The sequence below is a fragment of the Scyliorhinus torazame genome, chromosome 1 (assembly GCF_047496885.1).
Source record: "Scyliorhinus torazame isolate Kashiwa2021f chromosome 1, sScyTor2.1, whole genome shotgun sequence".
NCBI lineage: Eukaryota > Metazoa > Chordata > Chondrichthyes > Carcharhiniformes > Scyliorhinidae > Scyliorhinus > Scyliorhinus torazame.
The window spans coordinates 147,272,483-147,300,412 of NC_092707.1; the positions used below are offsets into that span (position 1 = coordinate 147,272,483).

The window sequence follows — 27,930 nt, forward strand, 5'->3', positions numbered from 1 at the left end:
GCGTTCACCCTCCGGAGCACTTCACACCACAGACCGTCTTCCATAACCTCCCCCAACTCTTCCTCCCACTTGGCTTTGATCACCTCCATGGACACCCTGTCCTCACCCAAAATCCTCCCGTAGATCACCGACACCACCCCCTTCCCCTTGTCAATATCTCTTCCAATAATAAGGGGGCCGGCACTATCGGGAAGCTCTGAACTTCATTCCTAGCGACTCAACCCTACCCCTTTCTCCAGTCCATGCTTCTCCCCCAACTCTTCCAACCTCGCAAAATGTCCCCCCAGGAACAGGTCTTTTAATACCCTGACAACCCCCTCTCCTCTCCGAAACCTCCCGTCCAGCTTCCCTGGCTCAAACCTATGGGGCGGGATTCTGGCATCTCCACATCCAAGTATTTAACTAATGATGTTTCAAAAGTTCAGAAATATCACTCAACAATCAATTGTCCTGTGCGCAGGCGCCCCCGGTGCCAGTCTGAAAGATGGCGGCTGCGGACTGTGTTTACACCGTTGTCGGGAACATTCCGCGCAGTCTCCGCTCTGCCGACCTCCGTAACCAGTTCTCCCAGTTCACCGAGAGCGGCGGCTTCAGCTGTTTCCACTACCGGCACCGGCCCGAGCGGCGGCGGCGGCCCACTTCGACTGCAGCTCCAGTCCCGGAGCTAGGCCGCAGTCCGACCTGCTGCTGTGTGGTTCGGCTGCCCCCGGACCGAGCTTGCCACTTTCTGCAGATGTATGACGGCTGCCAATGGGTGGACAGGGCCGGAGATTCTCTGCGGAGTCGCTGCTTCATCCGCGTCGTCAGAGCGGCGGAGATTGCAGGTGAGGGGGTGGTATCCGGGGCTGGGGGGGGAGGACTGCAGTTGGAAGGGTTGAGGACCGGGGCCTGAGTAACGGGTGTGAGGATTGAGATTGGAAGGGGCGTTTGACTCCGGGAGTGGCTGAAGGGCAATTTTGGAGAGGGTGGGTAAAGAACGGCACAATTTTGCGTGGATTCCTATTTTTTTTAATCTCAGCAGATGTAACTGTTTGCATTTATACTTGAGCTCATCCAAAACTCTGACCCTAGATCCCAACTTGCTCCAAATCCTATTCACCCATCACTCCTGAGCTTGCTGACCTCGACTAACTCTCCATGTCTGACAACTTGTCAATTTTAAAAGTCTTGGGTGGTGCAGTGATTAGCGCTGCTGCCTCAGGGTGTCGAGGACCCCGGTTGGACCACAGCCCCGGGTCACTGTTCATGTGGAGTTTGCACATTCTTCCCATGTCTGCGTGGGTCTCACCCCCACGACCCAAAGATGGGCAGGGTGGGTGGATTGCCCCTTAATTGGGGAAAAAAAGAATTGGGTACTCTAAATTAGAAAAAAATTAAAGTGTCACCCTTGTCCACTTCAGAGGCATCCTGCAGGATAATGGCTGCTCTGATCATTCAGTTCATGTTGTGTATCAGACAAATCCATGAATGGGCCTAAGACTGTCACTTTCGGCCCTGAAAGTGGCCAGTCTCCCTCCGATTACCCTGGAAGGGCAAAGTAGCTCAGAAATTTGAGCACCAAGTGAAGCTAGCTGTTTCACACTGTTACTAAGCAGTAGCAACACGTATGGTATTTGCCACTAATGGGATTTGCTGTCAAAAGATGTTCTACCTATCTCATAATTGAGTAATGTGGTATATAAATTTCAATGCCACTGTGATGCTAAGTAGGTCGGCTGTACATCCCAAAGACGAGCAGATTGTAGAGGAGATTGAAAACAGCACAAGAGTGTAGTGAGAAATCTGAGTGCCAGTTTGGAGCTCCTGAGGTAATGCCAAGATTGAAAAGTGACACTGGACAAGTGGAAGCAGCTGATTGAATAAGTACGGTCAGGTAAGTATTTACTCCATTTATCGCTTATAGTTTGGGAGGTCTTTATTTTGTGCTTTATAGGGCTATATTCTGTAGTAACAAGGGTCAGGGAAGAAGGGGCCTAGCGTAATTGATGTTTGATTTTAAGTATCTTACTAGGTTTAATTATAAAAGAGGTAAGTCATCATTACAGTAGAGTGTAAAGCCGTGGTGGCTCCTCCTGCTCCATGTGGGAACTGGGGAGCATTTCGAAAGCCTGGGGCTTGCATGTCTGCAGGAGGTGTTCTTCAGCTGCAGATCCTGGAAGCCTGGGTTTCAGAGCTGGAGTGGTGGCTGGGAACACTTTGGAGCATCTGCGAAGAAGAGAATATTGTGGATAGAACGTATAGAGAGGTGGTCACACCACAGCCTAGACTCCATAGACAGCCAAGGAATGGGTGGCCACCAGGCAGAGCAAGAGGACTAGGCAGGCATGGGAAATAGGAGCATGAGAAGGCTGTTCAGCCCTTTGAGCGTGCTTCACCATTCATTGTGATCATGGCTGATCATCGAACTCCGGGACCTGTTCCTGCTTTCCATCCATATCTGTTGATCCCTTTAGCTCCCAAGAGTTATATCTAACACTTTCTTCAAAACATACAACATTTTGGACTTAACTGCATTTTGTGGTAGAGAATTCCACAGGCTCGCCTCTCTCTGGGTGAAGAAATTTCTCCTCATCTCAGTCCTAAGTGATTCCACGACTGGACAACATTTGCTAAATAATCCTCAGTGTGTTAAAAATTATGCTGACAACCAATTTAGCTGGGACTTCCGGTGGTGGTCATGGTATGGAGGAGCTGGTGGAGATCCCGTAAGGGGAGGCTTTCAGGTCCATACAGGTGTAGGATTTCTTGAAAAATATTTTTCCGACTTTTCCGGTGGTACCGCTCTCTTCGTTGCTGGAGGGAGTGTTGTCGGTGATGGGTTATCTATGGGAGGGTTTTAGAGGAGGATATATCGTCTCTGGAGGGGGTTAAGGGTTAAGGCCAAGTGGGAGGAGGAGCTGGGGATGGTGCTGGAGGAGGTACTCTGGTGTGAGGTGCTGCGGAGGGTGAATTCCTTAACCTCGAGCACAAGGCTGAGGTTGATACAGCTAAAGGCAGTACACAGAGCGCACTTAACAAAGTCATGGATGAGCCAGCTGTTTGAGGGGGTGGAGGATATTTGTGAGCTGTGTGGGAGGGTCCCAGCTAATCACATACATTTGGTCCTGCCCGGTGTTGGAGAAATTTTGGAAGTCGTTCTTTTTTAAAAATGCATTTAAAAAAAGAGAGGTGGAGGAGTAGCATTGTTCAGGATAGTTTAACGGCTGCAGAAAGGCAGTTTGAGTGGGATCTGCCTACTGAGGTAATATGGGCTGAAGTTAGAAATAGGAAAGGAGTGGTCACGTTGTTAGGAGTTTTCTATAGGCCCCCAAATTGTAATAGAGATATGGAGGAAGAAATTGCAAAGCAGATTATGGATAGGTGTGGAGGTCTCATGGTAATTGTCATGGGTGACTTTAACTTTCCAAATATTGATTGGAACCTCTATAGGTCAAACAGTTCGGATGGGGCAGTTTTTGTACAGTGTGTGCAGGAGGGTTTCCTGACACAATATGTGGATAGGCCGACAAGAGGTGGGGCCACATTGGATTTGGTACTGGGTAATGAACCGGGCCAAGTGTTAGATTTGTTTGTGGGAGAGCACTTTGGAGATAGTGACCACAATTTGGTGTCTTTCACTATTGCAATGGAGAGGGATAGGGCCATACGACAGGGCAAGGTTTATAATTGGGGGAGGGGTAATTATGATGCGATTAGGCAAGAATTGGGGAGCATAAGATGGGAACAGAAACTGTCAGAGAAAGGCACAAATAAAAAGTGGAGCTTGTTCAAGGAACAAATACTGCGTGTCCTTGATAGGCATGTCCCTGTCAGGGAGGAAATGGCCGTGTGAGGGAACCATGGTTCACAAAAGAGGTTGAATGTCTTGTCAAGAGGAAAAAGGAAGCATATGTAAGGATGAGAAAACAAGGTTCAGTTGGGTCACTTGAGGGTTACAAGGTAGCAAGGAATGAGCTTAAAAAAAGGGTTTAGAGAGCTAGGAGGGGACATGAGAAGTCCTTGGCGGATCAGATCAAGGAAAACCCCAAGGCTTTTTACTCTTATGTGAGAAGTAAAAGAATGACCAGGGTGAGGTTAGGGCCAGTCAAGGACAGTAGTGGGAACTTGTGCATGGAGTCAGAAGAGATAGGAGAGGCGTTGAATGAATACTTTTCTTCAGTGTTCACCAAGGAGAGGGGCTATGTTTTTGAGGATGAATGTGTGATACAGGTGGGTAGGCTGGAGGAGGTTGATGTTCTGACAGAAGATGTATTAGCAATTTTGAAAAACCTGAGGGTCGACATGTCCCCTGGGCCAGATGGGATATATCCTAGGATTCTTTGGGAGGCAAGGGATGAGATTGCAGAGCCTTTGGCTTTGATCTTTGGGTCCTCACTGTCCAGGTGGATAGTGCCAGAGGACTGGAGAGTGGCGAATGTTGTTCCTCTGTTCCAAGAAAGGGAATAGGAATGACCCTGGTAATTATAGGTTGGTTAGTCTTACTTCGGTGGTCGATAAGTTAATTGAAAAGGTCCTGAGGGATAGGATTAATGACCATTTGGAAAGATGCAGCTTAATCCGGGATAGTCAACACGGATTCGTGAAGGGTAAGTCTTGCCTCACAAATTTGATTGAATTCTTTGAGGAGGTAACTAAGTGTGTAGATGAAGGTCGAGCAGTTGATGTCGTATACATGGATTTCAGTAAGGCGTTTGATAAGGTTCCCCATGGTCGGCTCATGAAGAATGTATGGAGGTGTGGGATAGAGGGAAATTTGGCCAATTGGATAAGTAACTGGCTATCACATAGAAGACAGAGGTGGCGGTGGATGGAAAATTTTCAGACTGGAGACCAGTTACCAGAGGTGTACCACGGGGATCTGCTGGGTCCTCTGATATTTGTGATTTTTATAAATGACTTGGAGGAGGGGGATGAAGGGTGGGTCAGTAAATTTGCTGATGACACCAAGATTGGTGGAGTAGTGGATGAGGTGGAGGGCTGTTGTAGGCTGCAAAGAGACATTGATAGAATGCAGAGCTGGGCCGAAAAATGGCAGATGGAGTTTAACCCTGATAAGTGTGAGGTGATTCATTTTGGTAGGACAAATTTGAATGCAGATTACAGGGTCAACGGTAGAGTTCTGAGGAATGTGGTGGAACAGAGAGATCTTGGGGTTCATGTCCACAGATCTCTGAAGGTTGCCACTCAAGTGGATAGAGCCGTGAAGAAGGCCTATAGTGTGTTAGCGTTTATTAACAGGGGGCTTGAATTTAAGAGCCGTGGGGTCATGTTGCAACTGTACAGGACCCTGGTGAGACCACATTTGGAGTATTGGTGTGCAGTTCTGGTCACCTCATTATAGGAAGGATGTGGAAGCATTGGAAAGGGTGCAAGGGAGATTTAGCAGGATGCTGCCTGGATCGGAGGGCAGGTCATATGAGGAAAGGTTGAGGGAGCTAGGGCTTTTCTCATTGGAGCGAAGCAGGATGAGAGGCGACTTAATAGAGGTTTATAAGATGTTGAGGGGGATAGATAGAGTGGATGTTCAGAGACTATTTCCTCCGGTGGATGTAGCTGTTACAAGGGGGCATAACTGAAAGGTCCGGGGTGGGAGATGTAGGAGGGATGTCCGAGGTAGGTTCTTTACTCAGAGAGTGGTTAGAGTGTGGAATGGACTGCCTGCTGTGATCGTGGAGTCGGACACTTTAGGAACTTTCAAGCGGTTATTGGATAGGCACATGGAGCACACCAGAATGACAGGGAGTGGGATAGCTTGATCTTGGTTTCGGACAAAGCTCAGCACAACATCGAGGGCCGAAAGGCCTGTTCTGTGCTGTGCTGTACTGTTCTATGTTCTATTCCAAACGTCTATGAAAAGTTACAACACACAGACAATTCGGAAAACAAGCTTCCCAACAGACAACCATACAGTCTGTACAAATCCGCCCCCCCCCCCCCCCCCCCCCCCCCGGGCCGGTGGTCAAACACAGTTACGAACATCCCTCACCTTGCTTCGATGCCCTCCACAGTACCCCTTAACTCTTATTTGATCTTTTACAGCTGAAGAAAGTCATACCAGTCACCCAGCCAGGCTGCTACCCCCGGTGGCGTTGCTGACCCCCACTCCAATTAAATTTGTCACCGGACACTCCGAGGCGAAGGCGACAACATCGGCCTTCCTCCCCTCTGAGGTTACTATCCCCGCCTACTCTGCCCTCTCCATCGCAACCAAAACCTCCCGGCTCACCACCAAAAAGTAAATTCTAGAATATAGCCTGCACACATGCGAAAAAAAGGAATACTCCCTTCCCCCTGGGTTCTTGAAGCTCCACGGATCCGCCATACCCATCTTTTCCATTAACCCACCCAGCTCCTTTGCCACTTGAATCCTAACCACCGACCTGGGGCTCAACCTATCTACCCTCGGCTCTAGGACACAATTAAAATCTCCTCCCATAATCAACTGGTGCGTGGCCAAGTCCGAATCACTGCCAACAACCCTCTCATGAAGTCTACATCATCCCAATTCACTGCATACACATTCACCGTCACCACCGGTGTCCCTTCTAATACCCCACTCAAAATCACATATCTCCCACCTGGGTCCCTCACTTCCTTTGCACTCACAAACTCCGTTTTCTTACTCATCAAAAGTGCCACCCCCTGCGACTTTGAATCAAACTCTGAGTGGAAAACCTGACCCACCTTCTTAGCCTAACCTGGTCCTTAATGCAGAGGTGCGTCTCCTGCAGAAAGATCACCCCCACTCTAACCGTATTCCCAATTACTTCAAAGGTGTCAGCACCTCAGTCTCCCAGAATTATTCCGATCAGTTCTCCCCCAGTTTATGCTCCTTGATAAAGTTATTGGCCGCTTCTGGGTTTCAAAATAGTATTCCCGGCCTTCATACCTCACCCAAAGCTTCGCCGGTAGAGCGCCACAAACCTGATCTGCCGTTGATATAGCACCGCCTTGGCTTTGTTGAACTCCTCTCGCCGTTTTGCCTGCACATCTCCAATGTCCTGTTATATTCAGATCTTGTTCCCCTCCCGTTCACAGTTGCGCTTCTTACTGGCCCACCGCAAGATCTTCTCTTTCTCCACGAACGTATGGAGTCTCATGATCATCACCCAAGGCGGCTTCCCCGCCCTCGTCTTCTGCCACACCCCCTTCGGTGGCTTTCGAGCAATCCTCCTGCATCTCCTTCCTCTACTGGCGGAACCCTTCCTTGATGAAGGCCATAAACTGTTCCATCTGGGGCTTTGCTACTTGCACCATTCCTTCCCCTGCTTCCATGTTTACACTGGCTGCTGCACCACAGGTCTCTTCCTACTTCTTGGCCAGGTCTTGCACCTGCCGGGTTTGGTAACCGGCAGGCATGCCCCCCCCCCCCCCCCCCCCCCCCGAACGTCTCCTCTGACCTTCTGTCGAAGTTGCACCCAATTTTGGGTAAAAAGTGCTCTTTTCTGCGCCTTGGGAGCTGCCCTGTGTGCGACCACTCACACCATGGCTGCCACCGGAAGTCGGGAAGTCATTCTTCACATCGGTGATCTTGCTTGCGGATTTAGAGCCCAGTTTCGGGGTGTCAGATGTTTTAGCCTTCGCCTCGTTGATTGTTTGCAGGCAGGTCCTGTTGGGGTGGAGATCAGTTTCTCCACCCTGTACTTTGGGGTGGCTAGGGGATTTAATGGAGTTCTTGTACTTGGAAACGGTGAAATTTGCTCTGAGGGGTTCCATAGAATCAGATGCACAGAAGACTGCAGGGCAGAAGAGGCCCTTCGGCCCATCAAGTCTGCACTGACGCATGAAAGGCCTTGACCTGCCACTTGGATCAGCACTTGGCCCATATGGCAAGTACTCATCCAGGTACTTTTTAAAGGATGTGAGGCATCCTGCCTCTACCACCCTCCCAGGCAGTGCATTCCAGACTGTCACCACTCTCTGGGTTAAAAAGTTTTCCTCAAATCCCCCCTAAACCTCCCACCCCTCATTTTGAACTTGTGTCCCCCCCCGTAACTGACCCTTCAACTAAGGGGAACATCTATCTGCTCCCTATCCACCGTGTCCCTGCCCCTCAGAGCTGGTGTTAGATCTCTTTGTTTCCACAGAGAGTCGAGTCCGGTTGTTAAATTTCAATGGCTTTATTCAGCACCCAAGATGTGGCACAGTTACACTTCTTTAGCTGTTCCCAAGGCAAGAGAGAGAAAGAGCTGTTCGCGTTTAGCTCATATACCCGTGACGTCACTGGTCTTAACCTCCATGGTGCATTTAAATTGCACTGCCAGGCCCTGATTGGTCTTCACACGGACTGGGGCTGAAGTTGTTCCTGATTGATGGTTGGGAGCGCGGCACCGGTGGTATGATGTCGGGCGTCGGTGTCATGTGGGCCGCGGGGCTGAAATCGGGAGGTAGCGGTGGCCATTTTGATCGGGCGCCGGACGAAGGGGTGGCGGTGGCCATTTTATGGGGAGATGTTCCCCGACCTCCTGATCGAGGATCAGGCGCCGGCAGAGGAGGAGGTCAGCGTCCAGCCCGCGATTAGCTTTTTACTTCATAGTCCTTTGATGTTTTTAGATGTTCCCTTTCCATTAACGGTAAATCCTTCAACCCCCGCATTGTCGTTAACCCCAGCTCTGCTGGAAGTACCTTTCCCGGGCAAAGCGGCTCACGAACGCCCCCAAAAAAGATGGCTGTTGCTAACTGCATGCTCAGATGGGGTTTGTTTATGCTACATTTCAAGGAGCTGGTTACTGTCAGCTGTTAAGAGGGTAGGGTCGGGGACGAGGAGGTTGGTGTTGGGGGCAGGTTTGGGGTTTTATGTTGGTTTTACTTTGTCATGTTGTGTGTTTTATATGTTAAAATATTAAAAGTTTGAATAAAAATACTTTTGGAAAAAAAAAGAGTGCGGTGAGAAGGCTTAGTTGCCTGCTGGCCCAACAGTTGAGAGGACTGGAGGTTGTGCAGAAAATTGTACAAGTAAGAAAGATGAGAATCCGCTGAAGTGTCATACAGGCCCATTTTGTTGCTAAATACGGATGTGAAAATATTGGCCAAGTTGCTGGCAAGATGATTGCAAGACTGTGTGTTGGAGGTGATATCAGAAGATCAGATGGGGTTCGTGAAGGGGTGGCAACATTAGAAGGCTATTGAATGTGGTCATGACTCCGTCAAAGTAGCAGGGTGTTGGAGGCGATCGTGTCAATGGATTTGGAGAAGGCCTTTGACTGAGTTGAGTGGTGGTATTTGTTTGAGGTCTTGAGGAGGTTTGGGTTCAGGCTGGCGTACGGTTACTTCATTCATCTCCCACGGCGAGTGTGTGAACAAATGGGATGGATTCTAAGTACTTTAGGCTACAAAGGGGAATGAGGCAGGGGTGCTCTTTGTCGCCAATATTGTTTGCATCGCGATTGCGCTCCGGGGAGTGGCGAGGGATTATGACGGGGGGGGGGGTAAGGAACATAAGGTGTGGTTGTATGCTGACGATTTATTGTTATATGTGGAGGACCAGTTGGAGAGCATGGGAAGAATTGTGAACTTGTTGGAAAAACTCAGGGTCTTCTCTGGGTACAAAGTGAATGTGGGAAAGAGTGAGGTCTTCCCGGTGAATGACTTGGGGAGGAGTATGAATCTTGGGGCTCTGCCATTTAAGGTGGATAAGGTTAGGTTCCGATAACTGGGGATTCAAGTTGCGCAGAATTGGGTAACGATGCACAGGTGGAATTTAACTGGATTGGTGGAGGGAATTAAGGGCGATCTGAGGAGATCTGTTGTCATTGGCAGGGAGGGTGCAGGCCTTTAAGATGAACGTGTTGTCTAGGTTCTTGTTTATCTTCCAGTTTCTCCTTAAGGCCTTTTTCCAAAGGGTGGATGGATTGATCTCCTGGTTTGTGTGGGCAGGCAAGATAACAAGGGTCAGCAGGGCCCTTTTGCAGAGGAAAAGGCTAGTGGGAGGCTTGTTAGCGCTCAAGATTTGCTGCACTATTACTGGGATGCTAATGTGGTGAGACAATGGTGGGCAGAGGAGGGGGCGGAATGGGTGCGAGTGGAGGAGGACTCCTGTATGGGTTGAGTTTAAGGGCTATGGTAACGGCCCCGCTCCCGTTTGCCCTGGGGGAAATATACTCATAACCTGGTGGTGGTGTCAGTGATAAAGATCTGGAATCAGTTACAGAAGCACTTATGTTGGGGTGGGCGTCAGTATTGGTCCTGCTGTGTAGGAATCATAGGTTTGCCCCCGGATGAATGGACGTGATGTATGAGGGGTGGCAGAGGGCAGGGGTATGGCGAGTGAGGGATCTATTCCTAGGAGAACGGTCTGCCGATCTGGTGGAGCTTCAGGGGAAGTTTGAGTTCCCAAAGGGGAGCAAATTCAAATACTTACAGGTTCAGGATTATGCGTGGAAGGAGCTGCCCACTTTCCCCAAAATACCAGAGTATATGTTACTGGAAAAGCAGTTAGCTCCAGCCGTGTGGGAGGCAGGGAAGATCGGTGATATTTATGGGTAGTTGGGAAAGAGAGACGGCGTTAGTGGAAAGGATGAAGGGCAGGTGGAAAGGAGAGCTGGGGGGTGGGGGGGTGTAGGGAGTGAGATATTACGCCGGGTCAGTGTGATGCCCTCATGTGCGAGGATGAGGCTCATTCAATTTAATGTGGCGCATGGGGTACACATGATGCAGGCCCGGATGAGGGGGTTCTTCGCTGGGGTAGAGGATCGCTGTGAGAAGTGTGGGCGGGGGTCGGTGAACCACGCCTATATGTTCTGTGAAATGTGTATGCGAAACTGGAGGGCTTTTGGGAAGCAGTGTTCAAGGCGCTGTCTGAAATAGTGGGGTTCCAATTAGCGCCGTGCCCTTTGGTGGCAATGTTTGGAGTCATGGAGTTGCCGGGACTACAAAGAGGGAAAGAGAGGTCCATTAAAGCGGAACAATATTACAAACTATGTGCAGTGATTGTGTTTGTGGGTGATGTTTGTAACCCAATCTTGTTTGAGATTGGAATAAAATAGGAGCGGCACGGTAGCACAATGGTTAGCGCTGTTGCTTCACTGTTCCAGGGTCCCAGGTTCGATTCCAGGTTTGGGTCAGTGTCTGTGCAGAGTCTGCATGTTCTTCCCGTGTCTGCGTGGGTTTCCTTCAGGTGCTCCGGTTTCCTCCCACGGTCCAAAGATGTGCAGGTTAGGTGTATTGGCCAAGCTAAATTGCCCTTGGTGTCCAAAAAGGTTAGGTTGGGTTGCTGGGTTACTGGGATGGGGGTGTTGGCTTATGTAGGGTGTTCTTTCCAAGGGCCGGTGCAGACATGGGCTGAATGGCCTCCTTCTGCACTGTAAATTCTATGGTTCTATGAAAATATATTTTAAAAATAAGATTGTCAGTCGGGCTTGCAGTGTGATAAATTTACATGTCCTGGAAGCTACATATATTAATATACAGGGCTCTGCTCTTTGTAGATGGAAAGAACATGTACACATTTTGTGCCTGTTTCAGCTAAACAAAATAAGTGACAGCCATTCGCTGACTCATTACCCAGGGCACTGCCCTGACCAATCAGGATCAAGCTTTCTGATTTAATGCTTGGCAGTTTACTGTCAGTCACTGTCAACTGGTGCATTCTCCATGGCAATGGCTCCACCACTCAGCCCACTTACAGTATAAATTGTTGTTTCACCCTAATATTGCTATTCTTCAAAGTGTCCAGGTGAATGCAAAACGAAAAGCTTTAACATGCCTCTTTTTTCAACAATGCTCAAGTTCTGTACTATCAAATGACTACTTTTAAATTGTTGTCAGTGTTGTAATGTAGAAAACAAAGCAGTAAATTTATGCATAGCAAGCTCCCACAGAACAGCAACGATTGATATTGTCCAAATAATCTGAATATTTAGTGATGTTGATTGAAGGCTAAATATTTGCCAGGATCCTGGAGATCTGCTCTTCAAAATAATGCTTTGAGATCTTTTACATCCACCTGAGAGAGCAGATGGATGAGGTCTCGGTTTCAAGTTTAATTGAAAGGCAGCACTCCTTAAGTACTGAACTGAAGTGTCAACTTAGATTTTTGTGCTGAAGTCCTTTGAATGGGACTTGAACTTATAACTTCTTATTCGGGAGGAAATATGCTAACAACTGAGACACAGTTGACACTGGACATGCAGAGAGTTTTGGGAAAGGAAATCTGGAACTTGGGCCTAGGTGGTTGAAGTGGAGCAATTAAAATCAGGCATGGGCAAAGGTCAGAATTGGAGAAATACCAAGATCGTGGAAGATTTTAGGAGTAAATTAAGTTATAGAGGTAAGAAGGAGTGCGGGACGAGGGCCCTAGAGGGATTTGAAAAGTAGGGTGATAATTTTAAAACTGAAACTGTGGCCTGCAATCTCTTCTTCTACCACTCCTCCTTTAAGATGCTCTTTAGTAAGGAGTCCATCTGACTGGCACCCCTTCCACCACCTTAAATATTCACTCCCTCATCCACCAATGCACAATGACAGCTGTGTGTACTACCTACAAGATGCATTGCAGCAACTCGCCAAGGCTCCTTCGTCAGTACCTTTCAAACTCACGATGTCTACCATCTAGGAGAACAAGGGCAGCAGGTGCATGGGACCACCACAACCTTCATGCTCTTCCCCCTCCATGACTCTCACTATTCTGACTCGAAATGACATTACTGCTCCTTCACTCGTTGGGTCAAAATCCTGAAACTTCCTCCTTAACAGCACTGCGGGTGTAACTTTATTATATGAACTGCAGTGGTTTAAAAAGGCCTTTCACTGCCAACTTCTCGAGGACAATTAGGGATTGGCAGCAAATGTTGGTCTTGCCAATGACATGCGTCTCAAGAATGAATATTTAAAGGAAAGCTATTTCTTTTATCAAGTGATTGATCCCTGTTGTATTTTCTTATGTGATTTGCTGTCAAATTGTTGTTGGATAAAGCTCCTGTGAAGTGCCTTTGGATGTTTTGTCATGTTAAAGATTCTATATAAATGTAAGTTGTGAAATTTTGTAGCTTGGTTGACTCAACTTTAAACCCCCTGTCGTGCCCTACACCAGCTGATCACTGCCGACAGTACAGTATCATCCGTGTCTGGAGAACAATTCATGGGTTGGGAGTACAAGCTTATTCAAATGTTTCACAGCTACATTTGGTAGTATAAGTAGCATGGGATTGGCGCATGAACATGTGGGCCCTGCGTGTATGTTCATGCGTGTACTGGGGGTGGTGTTAGTGCGCATGTGTGTTTGGGCTTTGCAATTTCAGAGGACTATGTTCAATGTGTTTTTGTTCAACAGATTCTGACCTCTTCTCATACAAAACGAGAAAAGAACTTCGGAGTCAGAAAGCTCAGAGTGAGACTTTCACACCTGAGGACTTGTCCAGATTGCCAGAGTTAAACCCCCCGACATTGATGCCCAATGGGAATGTTGGAACACCACTGAAAGTTTTCCTAGAACTAATCCAAGCATGCCGCCTACCTCCCCGTATCATTACCAAGCTCGGCCTGATATTTCCCAAGACCAGTTGTGGCAGACGTTATGGTAATGTTCCATTCCAATATCATGACTCAGCCCCTGTATACAGTGGAACAACAATTTACACAGCTGCTTGGGGAGAAATTTCACAGGGAGGGAAAACTGATGCTGTGCTGCAACCAGAAAAGGAGCGACAATGGACAAGACACAGGAAGTCTTTAAATAGAAGAGACGAGGAGGAGGAAGGAGAGACGTCTCATTCTGATGATGTAAGCAGCATTTCTTTGTCTTGTGGGCAAAAGTTCCACGGTGAATGATACATGTGGATACAGATAAATATTCTCAGATGTAGCCCCGTTGCCAGTCCCAGCCCTCCTCTGACTGATGGAGCTGGTGTTTCAGGGTTTGGAACAGTCTCATCACTTGAGCCTGGATTGAGACGGAACCCAGATAGATAAAGGTAGCTCCTGCGACCTGGCCTGCCCTGTGTGGGTGGCGCCCGGCCTGCCCTGTGTGGGTGGCGCCCGGCCTGCCCTGTGTGGGTGGCGCCCGGCCTGCCCTGTGTGGGTGGCGCCCGGCCTGCCCTGTGTGGGTGGCGTCCGGCCTGCCCTGTGTGGGTGATTTTGTTGCTCTTGTACACTGTATAAATGCAAGCAGTTATATGGCCTATCACTGAGCTTTCTGTTTTACCCAGGACAATGATACATGTGAGGAGTGGGAGAGACATGAGGCGCTGTATGAGGATGTTACAACTCAGGAGCGGACAAAGGAACGACTGTATGAGGAAGAGATTGAGCTGAAATGGGAGAAGGGTGGGTCCGGCCTCGTGTTTTACACAGATGCCCAATATTGGCAGGAGGAGAAAGGAGGTAGGTTGGGGCACAGGGATTGTTGGGGTGGGAAAGGGCATGGGTTAATAGTGCCAAGAATTGGCAGTGTAGTGATCAAGTAATCACTGGTTTCAGCGGTTGACTTCTGTTGCTTGCTTTCAGATTTTGACGAGGAGACGGCAGATGACTGGGATGTCGATATGAGTGTCTATTATGACAAAGGTCAGTTTGGATGAAGGGGTTGTTTTTAACTTTTTGTCTGTTTTGTGTGACATTAGAATTTGCTGTTTTATACTCCTGACTCCTCCTCATAACTCTGCAAATGGAATGGAGAAATGCTCTGGTTTGATTATTAATAAAACAGTCTGAGACGAATTGTGTTCATGAATAATAACTGTATAGATCTACACATCCAGTAAAATGGTTATGTTTTAAGTGGTTTTGCTTTCATTCACAGTAGGATAACAAGGTTGCCACACTGTAGGTTACTTAACCAGTTGTCAGAGTTTATTGCAAAGGTGTTGCTTGCTCACTGTCTTAGGTGAAAGAGAGGGGAATCTCCCAAGTGCCTCTGGTGATGTCACCACGTATCACATGACAGAAAGATATTCCTCCGCTTTTACTCTTGTAGTGCGACAACAAATATTGACAAGCATTAACTTAAACTTTTACTCATGGTGAACAGTGGTAATTTATTATTATACAATTATTTTTATAGTGTGTGTGATATACACACGCACACTAGCACGAGAGTCTCTTAGGTGGATGTTGGTTCCGCTTAGGTAGAATCCATCGTTCAGGAGTCTTTGTTCTGAAACTCTTGGTAGCCTGGTCCATGCTGGGCTCAGACACATCATCTAAAGGAGTTGGTTCTCCTTCAGCTTCAACAGCTGCGATTGGTTTGACTATTATAGAATCTGCCCTCGACTCAGTTGTCGTCGTAAGTCCAGGGATTTCCTAACCTTGAATGTCTGACGTTTGATTTCAGCTACCAACTCCACAAATTCTCATTTTGACGTGAGGATTTGATCGGTGTCTTGTCCAAATTCTCTCGTCATCAGTTTGCCCCGTATAAGAAATAGTCTTTGCGAGTATTGTGGCAGGTACCCACTTCTCACCTAAGGAGCAGTTTCTTGTCAAAACTATTTCGTTTTGATGTCTGTTCGTAGCGAGTAAAGTGATTTATTACTGTAGCTCCCACTATGGTAGAAGTGTCGGATGGTAAGAGCAAATCAAACTTTGTTCTCAGCTTCTGTTTTAGAAAGAATATTGCCGGAGAGTTTTGGGTTGTCGCATGGGCAGTGTTTCGATCGGAAATGTGGAACTTGTTCATTCTCTTAGACAACGGCCCTTCGTCCTTATAGGCTTTGATGGCATTCTTCAATGACTACCAACATCTCCAATCCATTTGTGGAAGGATGATAAGGCGCAGTTTTTTAATGTTGTATGCCATTATTCTGAAAATAGTCTACAAATTATCTTGATGTGAACTGAGTTCCGTTATCGCTGACTAGTTGTTCCAGTTTGCAAACCGTGCAAATACCTTGTCTAGACGCTCGATTGTCATTTCCGTAGTCGTCATAGATTATCATAGAATTTACAGTGCAGAAGGAGGCCATTCAGGCCATCGAGTCTGCACCGGCTCACCGAGCACCCTACCCAAGGTCAACACCGCCACCCTATCCCCATAATCCAGTAACCCCACCCAACACTAAGGGCAATTTTGGACACTAAGGGCAATTTATCATGGCCAATCTACCTAACCCGCACATCTTTGGACTGTGGGAGGAAACCGGAGCACCCGGAGGAAACCCACGCACACACGAGGAGGATGTGCAGACTCCGCACAGACAGTGACCCAAGCCAGAATCAAACCTGGGACCCTGGAGCTGTGAAGCAATTGTGCTATCCACAAGGCTACCGTGCTGCCCCCGTCGACTGCATTATCATGATTTCGGGCCATTTGGAATGTGCATATTCTGGGAAAAGAAACATGTATCCTTTGATTAGACCCATGAAATTGATATGTACTCTGTGTCATGGTTGCTTTAGCCAACCCCAAGGGTGAAGTGGTTGCAGAGGGAGAGTAATTTGTGTCCTAGCATAAGACTGACATTGGCCTACTCTTTCTTCAATCTGTTCATCTCGTCATGGCCGCCATAAATAATTCCTTGCAAACTCTTTCATATGTACAACTCCTGGATGTCCTTTGTGGAGTTGTCCCAGTATGTGACTCTGCAAGCATGGAGGAATTATGACTCAAATCCCCCAAATAAGTACTCTATTTTGTACCATTAATTCAAGTTCTCCTGTTCGGTACGGCTTGAATTCCAGATTCTCCCTTTCTTTATCCAGTGATATACCTTTCAAGATCATGTCCATGACCTTCCCAATCACGAGATCTGACATTGTGTCTTTGCACTTGAGGTGCAGTAACAGGTATACTATCCATCTGGGAAAAGTACACATAGTTTACATAGTTCTTCTGTAATTTGGCTTTGTCTCGCATAGAAACGGTTGTCCAAATAACATGGAACACTGTTGAGGCCATTAAGGATTTGGTCCATGGACTTTTGGGATAGGGCAGGTGCCGACGTTATTCTGAATGGTAGGAGCTTGTACCGGAACAGTTCTTTGTGTGTTACAATAGTTTGAAGATGTTGCAACTCGGCTGCTACCTTCATCTGGAGGTACGCTTGGGCAACCTTCATCTGGAGGTACACTTGGGACAAGTCTATCTTATTGAACTGTTATCTACCTGTTAATCCAGCAAATAGGCCCTCTATTAATGGTAAGGGATACTGGCCGGCACACAACACTGAGTTAATCGTCATTTTAAAGTCACCACAGATTCTTACTGAGCCATTTGGCTTTATAACTGGGACAATTGGGGTTGCCCAATCGCTCGTCATCACACTCTCACTCCTTCTTTGATCGATTTGCCAAATTCCACTATAACTTTTGGTTTGGTAGCATATGGCACAGTTCTTGTCTTTAAGCAATTAGAGGTGCTATCAGGTTTTATCTTAAGTCACACCTCGACTCCGGTCATTTCCCTTAAAGTGTTTTCAAATATCATCTTGTACTTTTCAAAGTTTCTGTAATGTGTTATTTCCATCAACCAATTGGTTCACAGCTTGCCAATTTCATAGAATTTACAGTGCAGAAGGAGGCCATTCGGCACATCAAGTCTGCACCAGCTCTTGGAAAGAGCACCCTACCCAAGGTCAACACCTCCACCCTATCCCCATAACCCAGTAACCCCACCCAACACTAAGGGCAATTTATCATGGCCAATCCACCTAACCCGCACATCTTTGGACTGTGGGAGGAAACCGGAGCACCCGGAGGAAACCCACGCACACACTGGGAGGATGTGCAGACTCCGCACAGACAGTGACCCAAGCCAGAATCGAACCTGGGACCCTGGAGCTGTGAAGCAATTGTGCTATCCACAATGCTACCGTGCTGCCCACATTACGAAAAGTGTAGGAAAATTTCCTTTTACAGCATGTAATGGCAGTTTTTCAGATTGACCATTCACTTCAACTTGCACCAAGATATAACCCTTCACTGGGTCCACCTCTTCTGTGTAAATTCTCAAGATTATATCAGATGGTTTTAATCGTACATTCTTGAGCTTTTGCTGCGAAGGTGTGCAGCTGGAAAAGATACCCCAGCTGTGATAGGTAACTTGTTTCTTTCACAGCTTACCCTTTTATTTCTTTACTTGCTTGTTTTCTAGGTTTTGAGCCCACCGATTATTTTAATTGACTAGTATTACCATCGACAAGCTGGCTAAAAAAAAATTTTCATTTCCTGCCTCTGACTCTCTGAGCGCTCCCAGGTTGCGGTCATGTACAAAACAAAATTTAAGGAACGGTCCAGAGTGCTTTCTATTAATTTAAAAATTAATGTACACCCTTAGCAAAGGCTAAAAATCCCATATCCAATGGCCAGGGTTTTAAAAAAAAAAAGAAAAATTTAGAGTACCCTATCCCTTTTGTTTTTCCAATTAAGGGGCAATTTAGCGGCGCCAATCCAGCGCAAAGTTTAGTGTTTGTACCATTTGTTTTTCGTAAAAATGTGTTGTGAACTATTATAATAATCAGAGTATCCACCCCCCCCCCCTCTACATTGGTACTGAGTGGAGGGTACCCTGTTTCTCCAACACAAAATTAGTGTTTGTACCGTTTGGCCTTGTACATATTTTTATTGTTTTAATAAAAACATATGGCCAATCCACCTGCACATCTTTGGGTTGTGGGGGCGAAACCCACGCAAACACAGGGAGAATGTGCAAACTCCACACAGACAGTGACCCAGAACCGGGATCGAACCTGGGACCTTGGCGCCGTGAAGCAGCAATGCTAACCACTGCACCACCTTGCTGCCCTCAACGGCCAGGGTTAACGCACTTCAATTGGTTTGAGTGGTCTCCAGAAAATTGATCCTTGACTCGAGGTCCAAATCTGAGTTGTTTCTTCCGACAATTTTACTGGAAAAACATCCTTGTCGCCAGCTTTGCCTTTATGCTGTTATGCTTTAAGGGGTTTTGCTTTTATTTCCCAGCAGAGACAAAAGATAACCAGGCTGCCACACTGAAGGTTACTTAACCAGTTGACAGAGTTTATTGCAGAGTTGTTGCTTGCTCACAATCCAAGGGAGAGGGAAATCTCCCAACCACCTCTGGTGATGTCACCACGTATCATGTGACATACTATACAGAAGGATATTGGTTACAATTTTTAGAGTTAATTATTTTTTTTTCCAATTAAGGGGCAATTTAGCGTGGCCAATTCACCTACCCTGCACATCTTTGGGTTGTGGGGGTGAGACCCACACAAATGTGGGGAGAATATGCAAACTCCATACGGACAGTGATCTGGGGCTGGGATCAAACCCAGATCCTCAGCGCCGTGAGGTAGCAATGCTAACTACTGTGCCGCCCAATGGTTACAATAATAAGTGGTAATAGAAATGTAATTTTTGGGTCATGAGGAATCGGCATTAAATTAATGAGACCACACTACCACACTACAGGATACAGAAATAGCATGGAGGAGAGGAGTATGCATAGAGTATGGGCTGTAGAGTCTATGTTTCTTGTATTTCACCATGTGGTGCAGGTGCTGTGTATCCTGCAATGTGTAACAGCATGAGTTCCTGCTTCCTTTGGGCAGAGATGATTACAAGACTGTTTACAGAAACTCAGGACAATGTGCAGATTGCTTGATCTGCCTGTGCAGTGACCTTTGAAAAGCTTTACCCACAGTAAATTTCTGCTAAATCAAAGACTAATGTGAAGTTACTTTTTGAATTTTGCACAGATGGAGGAGATAAAGATTCCCGGGATTATGTGCAGATGAGATTGGAACAACGGCAGAGAGAGGGTGTTGAGAATGTCTCTGTGCAGTCCCCATGTATTGGAGGCTTTGAAAGATATACTAAGGTAAACATGTTTTCTTTTTTATTGATTACTCCGTATAGTACTTAATGGTGTTTTTTGTTTAAATGTATGTATTTAAATAGTTGCCTTTATTCCAAACCTCCCTGCAAACTTAAATAATAGACTGGTCCTTGGTACTCTTGACATGAAACATGGAATAAACAAATATAAAAAATGCAATCTGTGTAACTTCAAATTCTTTGGACTTAAAATTTTTTTTTAAAGAGTACCCAATTCTTTATTTCTAATTAAGGGGCAATTTAGCGTGGCCAATTCACCTACCCTGTACATCTTTTTAGGTTGTGGGGGTGAGGCCCAGCAGACATGGGGAGAATGTGCAAACTCCACACGGGCGCATCCATTATTGTGGGAGTGAACCTGTGGTTGTTTCAGATGGGGGCCTTGGACATTTCGGTTACGCCGAGGTGTTGCCTCATTTGGTACCACATCTGGTGCGTGGCTACAACCACTGGGAATTTGATCTGGGCTTGCTTAAATGGCTGTCCCCCCAGCTCTGTCCCTCTCCCCTGCAGATTCACAAGGAAGATCTCGCTCTTGCTCAGGTTAGGCTTGTAACCTGAGACGGCTCCGAGCTCCTTTAGGAGTTTCGTTATCCTTTCTATGCTGATCTGGGGGTTCATGATATAGAGGAGCAGGTCATCCGCGTAGAGCGAGACTATGCTCTCTGACCTCCCCTTTGGATACTTATCCAACCCTTCGTTGCTCTGAAGGTGATCGCCAGTGGCTCAATTGCCAGGGCGAACAGCGGCGGGGACAGCTGACTTTCCTGTCTTGTCCCTCAGTGAAGTCGAAAGTATCTAGAGCTGATGCTGTTTGTCTGTACGCTCGCCAGAGAAGACACCGGGGTCAGGTGGGAACGGTGTACAGTAGTTTCACCCAGGAGGTGAACCCTGGCCCAAATCTAAACCGTTCCAGTACCTTTGAGATACTTGCATTCAACTCCTTCGAAGGCCTTTTCTGCAACCAGGGAGATGATCACTGCTGGTGTTCTGATACCGGATGAGGTCACTACCGTGTTCTATGTTAGCTGCCTGCCCTTGACAAAGCCCATCTGGTCCTCCATGACTACCTCCAGCTCTCCAGTCACCTCACCAGGGACTTTGCCAGGATCTTTGCGTCTACATTAAGTAGTAGGACCAGCACTCCATTGGATCTTTATCCTTTTTGGGTATCAGCGATATTGAGAGTTGTGCCAGTGTTGGTGGCAGGGTACAGCTTACTAGTGAGTCTGTGAACATCTCCTGCAAATGCGGGGCCAGTGCTGGCGTGAATTTTTTGTAGAAGTCCATTGGGAATCCATCTGGTCCCGGTGCCTTCTCTGCCTGCATGGAGTTGATACTCTCCATGACGTCCCCAGTTCTAATGGTGCTTCCAGGCTCCGTCTCCTTTCTTCCCCCACGACAGGCATGTCCAGTCCGTTGAGGAACGGCTTCATCTTCGAGTCCCCGCCGGGGGCTTGGAGATGTACAACCCTCGGTAGAAAGTTGTGAAGGCTTCATTGATCTTTTCTGGCAAAGTGACTACCCTGCTGCTTTTGTCTTTAACCTGAGCTATTTCCCTCGTGGCTGCCTGCTTTCTCAGCTAGTGAGCCAGCAGGCGGCTGACTTTGTCTCCATGTTCACAAAAGGTCCCCTGTGTCTGGCGGAGCTGGTGCACTGCTTTTCCCATGGCGAGCAGGTCGAAGTCCATTTACAATTTTTTCCTCTCCGCCAGCAATTCCACGGTTAGGGCCATGGAGTATCGCCAATCCACCTCCAGTATGGAGTCAACCAGCTGTGGCCTGGCTGCCCTCTCCTCCTTATCTATTCATGTCTTGAATGCAATCATCCCCCCCCCCCCCCCCCCCATCCACTGCCTTCAGCGCCTCCTAGAATGTGGACGGTGAGACCTCCCCATTTTGGTTATTGGTTACATTCCTGTCTGTGGCCTGTGACACCCGATTGCAAAATGCCTTGTCGGCGAGGAGCACCTCATCTAGACTCCATGGGGGGGGGGGCATAGTGCCCGGGCCATCCCCAACCATGCATCCACGTAGTGTGGAGTGTGGTCACTGATTACTCAGCTGATTACTGAGTATTTACCTCTCATTACCCCTAGAAGCACTGATTTCCCCACTATAAAGAAGTTGATCTTTGAGTAGACCCTGTGGACCTGGAAAGGAAGGATAACTTTCTCCCTTGGGTGTGTAAACCTCCAAAGTTCTATCTGCTCCTTGAAGATGTTCAGCTCCCTTGCCATATTTTTGTTAGTTTCCCCGATTATGGGCTGGATCTGTCTGTCCGTAGGCCCTGCACACAGTTAAAGTGCCCCCCCCCCCCCACCGCCTGTGTCTATGATCCGGGATTTCTGAGTTGGTTTTCTTTATGAAATCCGTGTCATCACAGTTGGGAGCGTACACATTTACTAGGGCCACAGCTGCTCCTTCCAGGACACCTCTAACCATGAGATACTGTCCCCCTGGGTCTGTAACCGTCTTTGGCACCGTGAAGGCTGTCCTGTTGTTAAGTAGTATGGCAACACCCCTAGGCCTAATCCCATAACACGATTTGTACATCTGACCCATCCATCTCTTCCTTACCCGCAGTGAGTCTTTCTCTTTCAGGTGTATCTCCTGGAGGAAGTTAACATCGACCCTCAATCTTTTCAGATGGGTGAACACTCTGGAACTGACTGTTAAGACCCCTGATTTCTAGGTGACTATCTGGATAGGGGGTTTCTGTCCTCTCCCTCCTGTGGGATGTGCCCCTGCTGTCCAGAGTTTCCCTTTGTTTGGGGGCCATCCAAGATAGCCACGTTCACCGTATTTTCCATGTGGCTGGGCCCCTGCATTCCGGGGTTTCCCTTTGCTTCAGGGTCCACCAAGATAGCCGTTCTTGTTGCTGCTGTTTTCGCTGCCACCATGTGTGACCTGTCGTAGCCAATTTTCTGACCCCCCATTCCCCTTCTTGGATCTCAATTGTTTACAATCTATATAAATGATCTGCAAGCAGGGACAGAGTGTAACATAGCAAAATTTGCGGATGATACTAAAATAGGTGGGGAAGCAGGCAGTGAAGAGGGGATAAAGATTTTACAGACTGATATAGATAGGCTAGGAAATTGGGCCAAAATTTGGCAGATGGAGTTTAATGTGGATAAGTTTGAGGTTATCCATTTTGGCTGAAATAAATAGTCAGGCAAATTAGTATCTAAATGGAAAGCATGCACATTCTCCTCGGTCTGCGTGGGTTTCACCCCCACAACCCAAGATGTGCAGGGTAGGTGGATTGGCCATGTTAAAATTGCACCTTAATTGGAAAAAAAATAATTGGGCACTCTGAATTTGTTTTTAAAAAATGGAAAGCGGATTCAAAATGCGTCTGGGCAGAGGGATCTGGGTGTCTTTGTTTATGAATCGCAGAAAGTCTGTATACAAGTACAAAATGTAATGGGAAAGGCAAATGGAATGTTAGTGTATATTGTAAAAGGACTGGAGAATAAAAGTAGAAAAGTGCTGTTGCAATTGTATAGGGTGTTAGTGAAACCACATCTGGAGTATTATGTCCAATTTTGGTCTCCTTATTTGAGGAAGGATGGGGTAGCATTGGAAGCAGTTCACAGAAGGTTCACCAGATTGATTCCGGTAATGAAGGGATTAACGTATGAGGAGAAATTTATACTCGCTGGAGTGTAGAAGGATGGGGGAGGATCTGATCGAGGTATATAAAATACTAAAAGGGATTGATAAAGTAAATGTAGATCAATTGTTCCCCCTTATGGGGCAATCTAGAACAAGAGGTCACAGATATAGGTTGATAGGCGGTAGATTTAAAACTGCGATGAGGAGCACTACTTCTTGCAGAGGGGCGGTGAATTTGTGGAACTCGCTGCTCCATAGTGCGGTGGAATCTGAGTTGTTAAATGGTTTCAAGTGGCTTTGAGACCAGAAAGAGATCAGCCATGATCTGATTGAATGGCGGAGCAGGCTTGAAGGGCTGAATTGCCTACTTCTGCTCCTAATTCCCAAGTCTATCCTGCCCTCTTGTCCCCCTTTCTGCCAGGCACCCCCTCTGCCAGGAGCTGTGCCGTAGCCCCCCCCCCCCCCTTTGCCCATACTCCCCTGCACTGGCTTGCCCGCAAGTGTGGTGCCCCCCCTCCCCCCCCCCTCCTGGGTGCGATCCCTGTATTCGCCTCCGTACCTGTTTCTGCCCCTCTCTGCTCTGATCACCTCCTTCCTGTGGCTCAAAACGTCGAAAGCAACACAGTTTTGTCCAGCGCATATGTCTTTTTCTTTAAAATAAATTTGCCTTCACTGTTCATAGAATCATAGAATTTACAGTGCAGAAGGAGGTCATTCGGCCCATCGAGTCTGCACCGGCTCTTGGAAAGAGCACCCTACCCAAGGTCCACACCTCCACCCTATCCCCACAACCCAGCAACCCCACCCAACACTAAGGGAAATTTTGGACACTAAGGGCAATTTAGTATGGCCAATCCACCTAACCTGCACATCTTTGGACTGTGGGAGGAAACCCACGCACACATGGGGAGAATGTGCAGACTCCACACAGACTGTGACCCAAGCACTGTTAGTGCTGTTGCTACTGCCTTCCCAGCCCAAATCCTCGCACAGACTTGTCTGCCTCGGTCGGTGCGGTGAAGTAGAATTTCTTTCCCTAGAATGTTACCCATAGTTTGGCCGGGATACAGCATACCGAACTGCACCCCACTCTTGTACAGGGCCGCCTTGACTGTGTTAAATTCAGCACAGCGCTTGACCAGGTCTGCCCCCAATGTCCTGGTAGACTCTGATTGAATGGCCCTCCCACTGGCAGGACTGAGTGTGCCTTGCCCTGTTCAGGATCTTCTCCCGATCTTGGTATTGGTATAGCTTCACTAGTAAGGCCCTTGCTGCTCACCCTCTTTAGGTTTTGGCCGATTGATCTGTGGGCTCTGTCTACCTTCAGGGATTTGGGCAAGCTCTCCCTTCAGACCAGGTTACCCAGCATCTGGGCTACATGTTCCTTGGGGGTTCATGCCCTCGATGCCCTCTGGCAGGCCCACGATACGGAGGTTCTGGCAGTGCGACCAATTATTCTGGTCCTCCACCTTCCCCTTCAGTGCCCCTTGCTTCGCCATCGACCTTGCCATTTCTGTTTCCAGGGAGGCAATTAGGTCACTTTGATTGGTCGCTGCTTTCTCTAGGTCCCTGATTGTTGCCTGCTGTGCCTCCAATCGTCTCTCTCTTCTCCAATTCCACCTTGAAGGGGACCAGGGTGTTCGCGACCGCCGCCTTCACTGTTGCCACCATTTCCAACTTGATGGCATCTCTGCATTTCTGAAGCTCCCGAGTCATTAAAAAAAATGTTTTTCCAATTAAAGGGCAATTTTTTAAAATTTAGAGTACTCAATTTTTTTTTTCCAATTAAGGGGCCCTTTAGCATGGTCAATCCAACTAACCATAACTTTGGGTTGTGGAGGGTGAAACCCACGCAGACACGGGGAAAATGTGCAAACTCCACACTGACTGGGATCGAACCCGGGTCCTCAGCGCCGTAGGCAGCATGGTATCCACTGCACCACCGCCCTGAAAGGCAATTTAATGTGGCCACCTACCCTGGGATGTGGGGGTGAGACCCACGAAAACACCAGGAGAATGTCCTCGGCACCGTGAGGCAGTAGAGCTAACCACTGCCCACCGTGCCACCCAAGCTCCTGAGTCATAAGGTCTATTCACTCGCGTATCTGTGGATAGTCCGGCATTGGTCATTGAACTGGGCAAGGTCCCCCGGGTTTGGCCGGCTCCGACTTGATCCTCATTTTGCAGTTGCACTGTTCCTCCTCTCCAGGCATTTGCAGACCCTGCCATACTTTCGGGATTTGGAGTTATTGCCGGGCATTTCTCGATAGTTGCGCTGTCTTATGAGGTGGTTGGGGGGGGGGGGGGTTCAAACAGGTTTGGTGGGCTATTTTCGTACAAAAAATTTTGTTTTTCTGAGTTCCCTGGGGAGAGCCACCTTCTCTGCTTCCGCTCAGCACATCCCTCTCACCAGAATTCCCCCTTTTTGAATAATGTTGATCAATGTGTGTGTTCTCCTTACCCAGGGAATCGGCAGGAAGGTGATGGAAAAGCAAGGGTGGAGGGACGGACAAGGTCTCGGCTCCAACAGTTCTGGGCTGGCTGATGCTCTGGATCACGATGGGCAGAACCCGAAATGTAAACGAGGATTTGGGTATGTGATACAAGTGGCTCTTTGTCAGTGTGGTAGGGGTGGAATCCCAGAATAGTCTGCTGAGAGAAAGCATCTGCTGGTGACTGGGTTACAAAGAGTCCTCAACAAGTGAGTGTCTTTGCTGCATAAGAGTCTCAGTTGTGTACAGGAAAATCATGCTTCTCATTGAGTGAAATTCTGCTGAGTGCTTTTTGTTTTCATACCACATTTATTCAATGAAATACCAAGCACCGTGTCCCTCCGCCCCTCCAAGAGGGGGGGGGGGGGGGGGGGGGGGGGGGGGGAAGGCTGATGAAAGGATGAACTTGCATTTACATTATTTCATTAAATGGTTACAATCTCAGCACAACACAATAGTTTTGAGACTGGATTTTGTGCTCAAGCCTCTGAAGTTAGAAATTGAACAATCTCACCCCTCTGACTCCGAGACTACTCCTGAGCCAAGCTGACACCCAATATGCCAGGACAGAGCTTCAGTTCATCACCCTGATGCTACCATGGCTATCATCTCAATCTTTCTTCCATCAGCAGGAACAGAAGAGCTATAGATGGTTATGATTTATTTGAAATGCCCTCGCTGATATCCGTTTGTTGTTGTGACATTCTGACTCTGCAGGTATCACGGAGAAAGAATCCAGAACTTCCAACCAGTGAAGAAAGTACGTCGACAAACAAAGCATTTGATTTCAACCGTGTACGATCAGCCTGAGGAGATGGACCAGGGTGACACGCTGCTCCGGAGACAGCCAGTGATCAGCATGAAATACAGAGAGGACATGAAGTTTGTTAAAGGGTCAGAATTCCGCAACCACACCCAGTTACCTTGGTAGTAACATTCTGTGGCTGCTGCTACATCCTGGGCAGAAGCTGCTATTTCTGTGACATATTGTTAGATTATTGGTACTTGCTGGTCTTTGACACTCAGTGCAGCAAAGGGTCATGTTCAGTTGACAGAAACAGTGGTCAAGATTCCCCCAATGCCGATGCAACATTGACTATAGATCAGGGTACAATCTGGGATTACGGTCTGTATTTATTGTATGAAGCAACTGAGGGATTCGATGAAGTTCTGGCAAAATGAACAGAACAAGAACAATAACAACTTTTGTATTTATATAGTGCCTTTAACATACCTCAACAGCGCCTTTTAGGAACACCCTCAAAAATATAGTCTTCCGAGATGTGCGTGATGACAAGCCTTGGACAGGAGATGTGCAAGAGACTACAGTTGAAGGAACTAAGTATTTGGGGTCAGATGGATTTGTAGGAGAAGGTTGAGAGATGGGAAAGGGGTGAGTCCATGAAGAGATTCGAAGAGAAGGTTGAGACTCCCCACCCAAGGCAACTAGTCCATCCAAAATAAGTGCCTGTTTTCATCAAGTTTCCCCTGGCAAGGATGGCATGTGGCGCAGTGGATTCCAACTAATCCTGAAAGTGGACAAGAAACAGTGTAGAAAATTTAAAAATGGTGGGAGAGATAAACTACCAAGTTTATAGGCCTGTTTTGGGGAAGTTACGAGAATCTCGACAGTGACTGAGCAATTGGACAAACATCAACTGGTCAGAGGAGAGCCAGCATAGATTTGTAAGGAATATGTTGTACCTAAAGAATCTACTTGAATTTTTTGAGGCGGTAACTAAGGTGATGAGGAGAAACCCCAGAACTGAGTGCTGAGTCCAGTCACAGTGTGATAGAGGGTATTGTAAATAGACACTTTATTTTGTATAAATAACAATGAGAAAAATATTGCAGATGCTGGAAATCGGAAATAAAAACAGAAAATATTCAGCAGGCCATTCTCTCCACATATGCTGCCTGAGTATTTACAGTTCAATGTACATTCAGATGGTTTAATTTCAGGAAAAATAATTTTGTACATAAAAATAAAATATTTTTCTATTTAAATATAGTGTTTAATGAAGATTTGTGAATTTCTAACTTGAATATATAATGGATTTGCAGATTTC

At 47.3% G+C, this 27,930-nt stretch overlaps 1 protein-coding gene across 2 annotated transcripts; it reads left to right on the forward strand.

The window, feature by feature from the left end:
* Positions 1-27,868, forward strand: gpatch3 (G patch domain containing 3). 2 transcript variants are annotated; one of them, XM_072500978.1, is made up of 7 exons: positions 1-824; positions 13,271-13,719; positions 14,145-14,319; positions 14,443-14,502; positions 19,611-19,732; positions 22,353-22,443; positions 25,835-25,966. In XM_072500978.1, the coding sequence occupies exons 1-6, from the start codon at positions 485-487 to the stop codon at positions 22,425-22,427; spliced, it is 1,221 nt and encodes a 406-aa protein (XP_072357079.1). In that variant the 5' UTR covers positions 1-484; the 3' UTR covers positions 22,428-22,443; positions 25,835-25,966. The 2 variants fall into 2 exon arrangements, with proteins under 2 accessions (XP_072357079.1, XP_072357078.1); XM_072500977.1 differs by lacking the exon at positions 22,353-22,443 and adding an exon at positions 26,579-27,868 and having other exon boundaries at positions 286-824; positions 25,835-25,962.
* Positions 27,869-27,930: the final 62 nt, after the last annotated feature.

Bases quoted from the DNA above. Each gene is read 5' to 3' on its own strand.
- gpatch3 (XM_072500977.1), top strand. From the start codon at position 485: ATGGCGGCTGCGGACTGTGTTTACACCGTTGTCGGGAACATTCCGCGC. The intron at 14,320-14,442 runs GTAGGTTGGGGC...GCTTGCTTTCAG, and splicing joins TTGGCAGGAGGAGAAAGGAG to ATTTTGACGAGGAGACGGCA. The intron at 14,503-19,610 runs GTCAGTTTGGAT...AATTTTGCACAG, and splicing joins GAGTGTCTATTATGACAAAG to ATGGAGGAGATAAAGATTCC.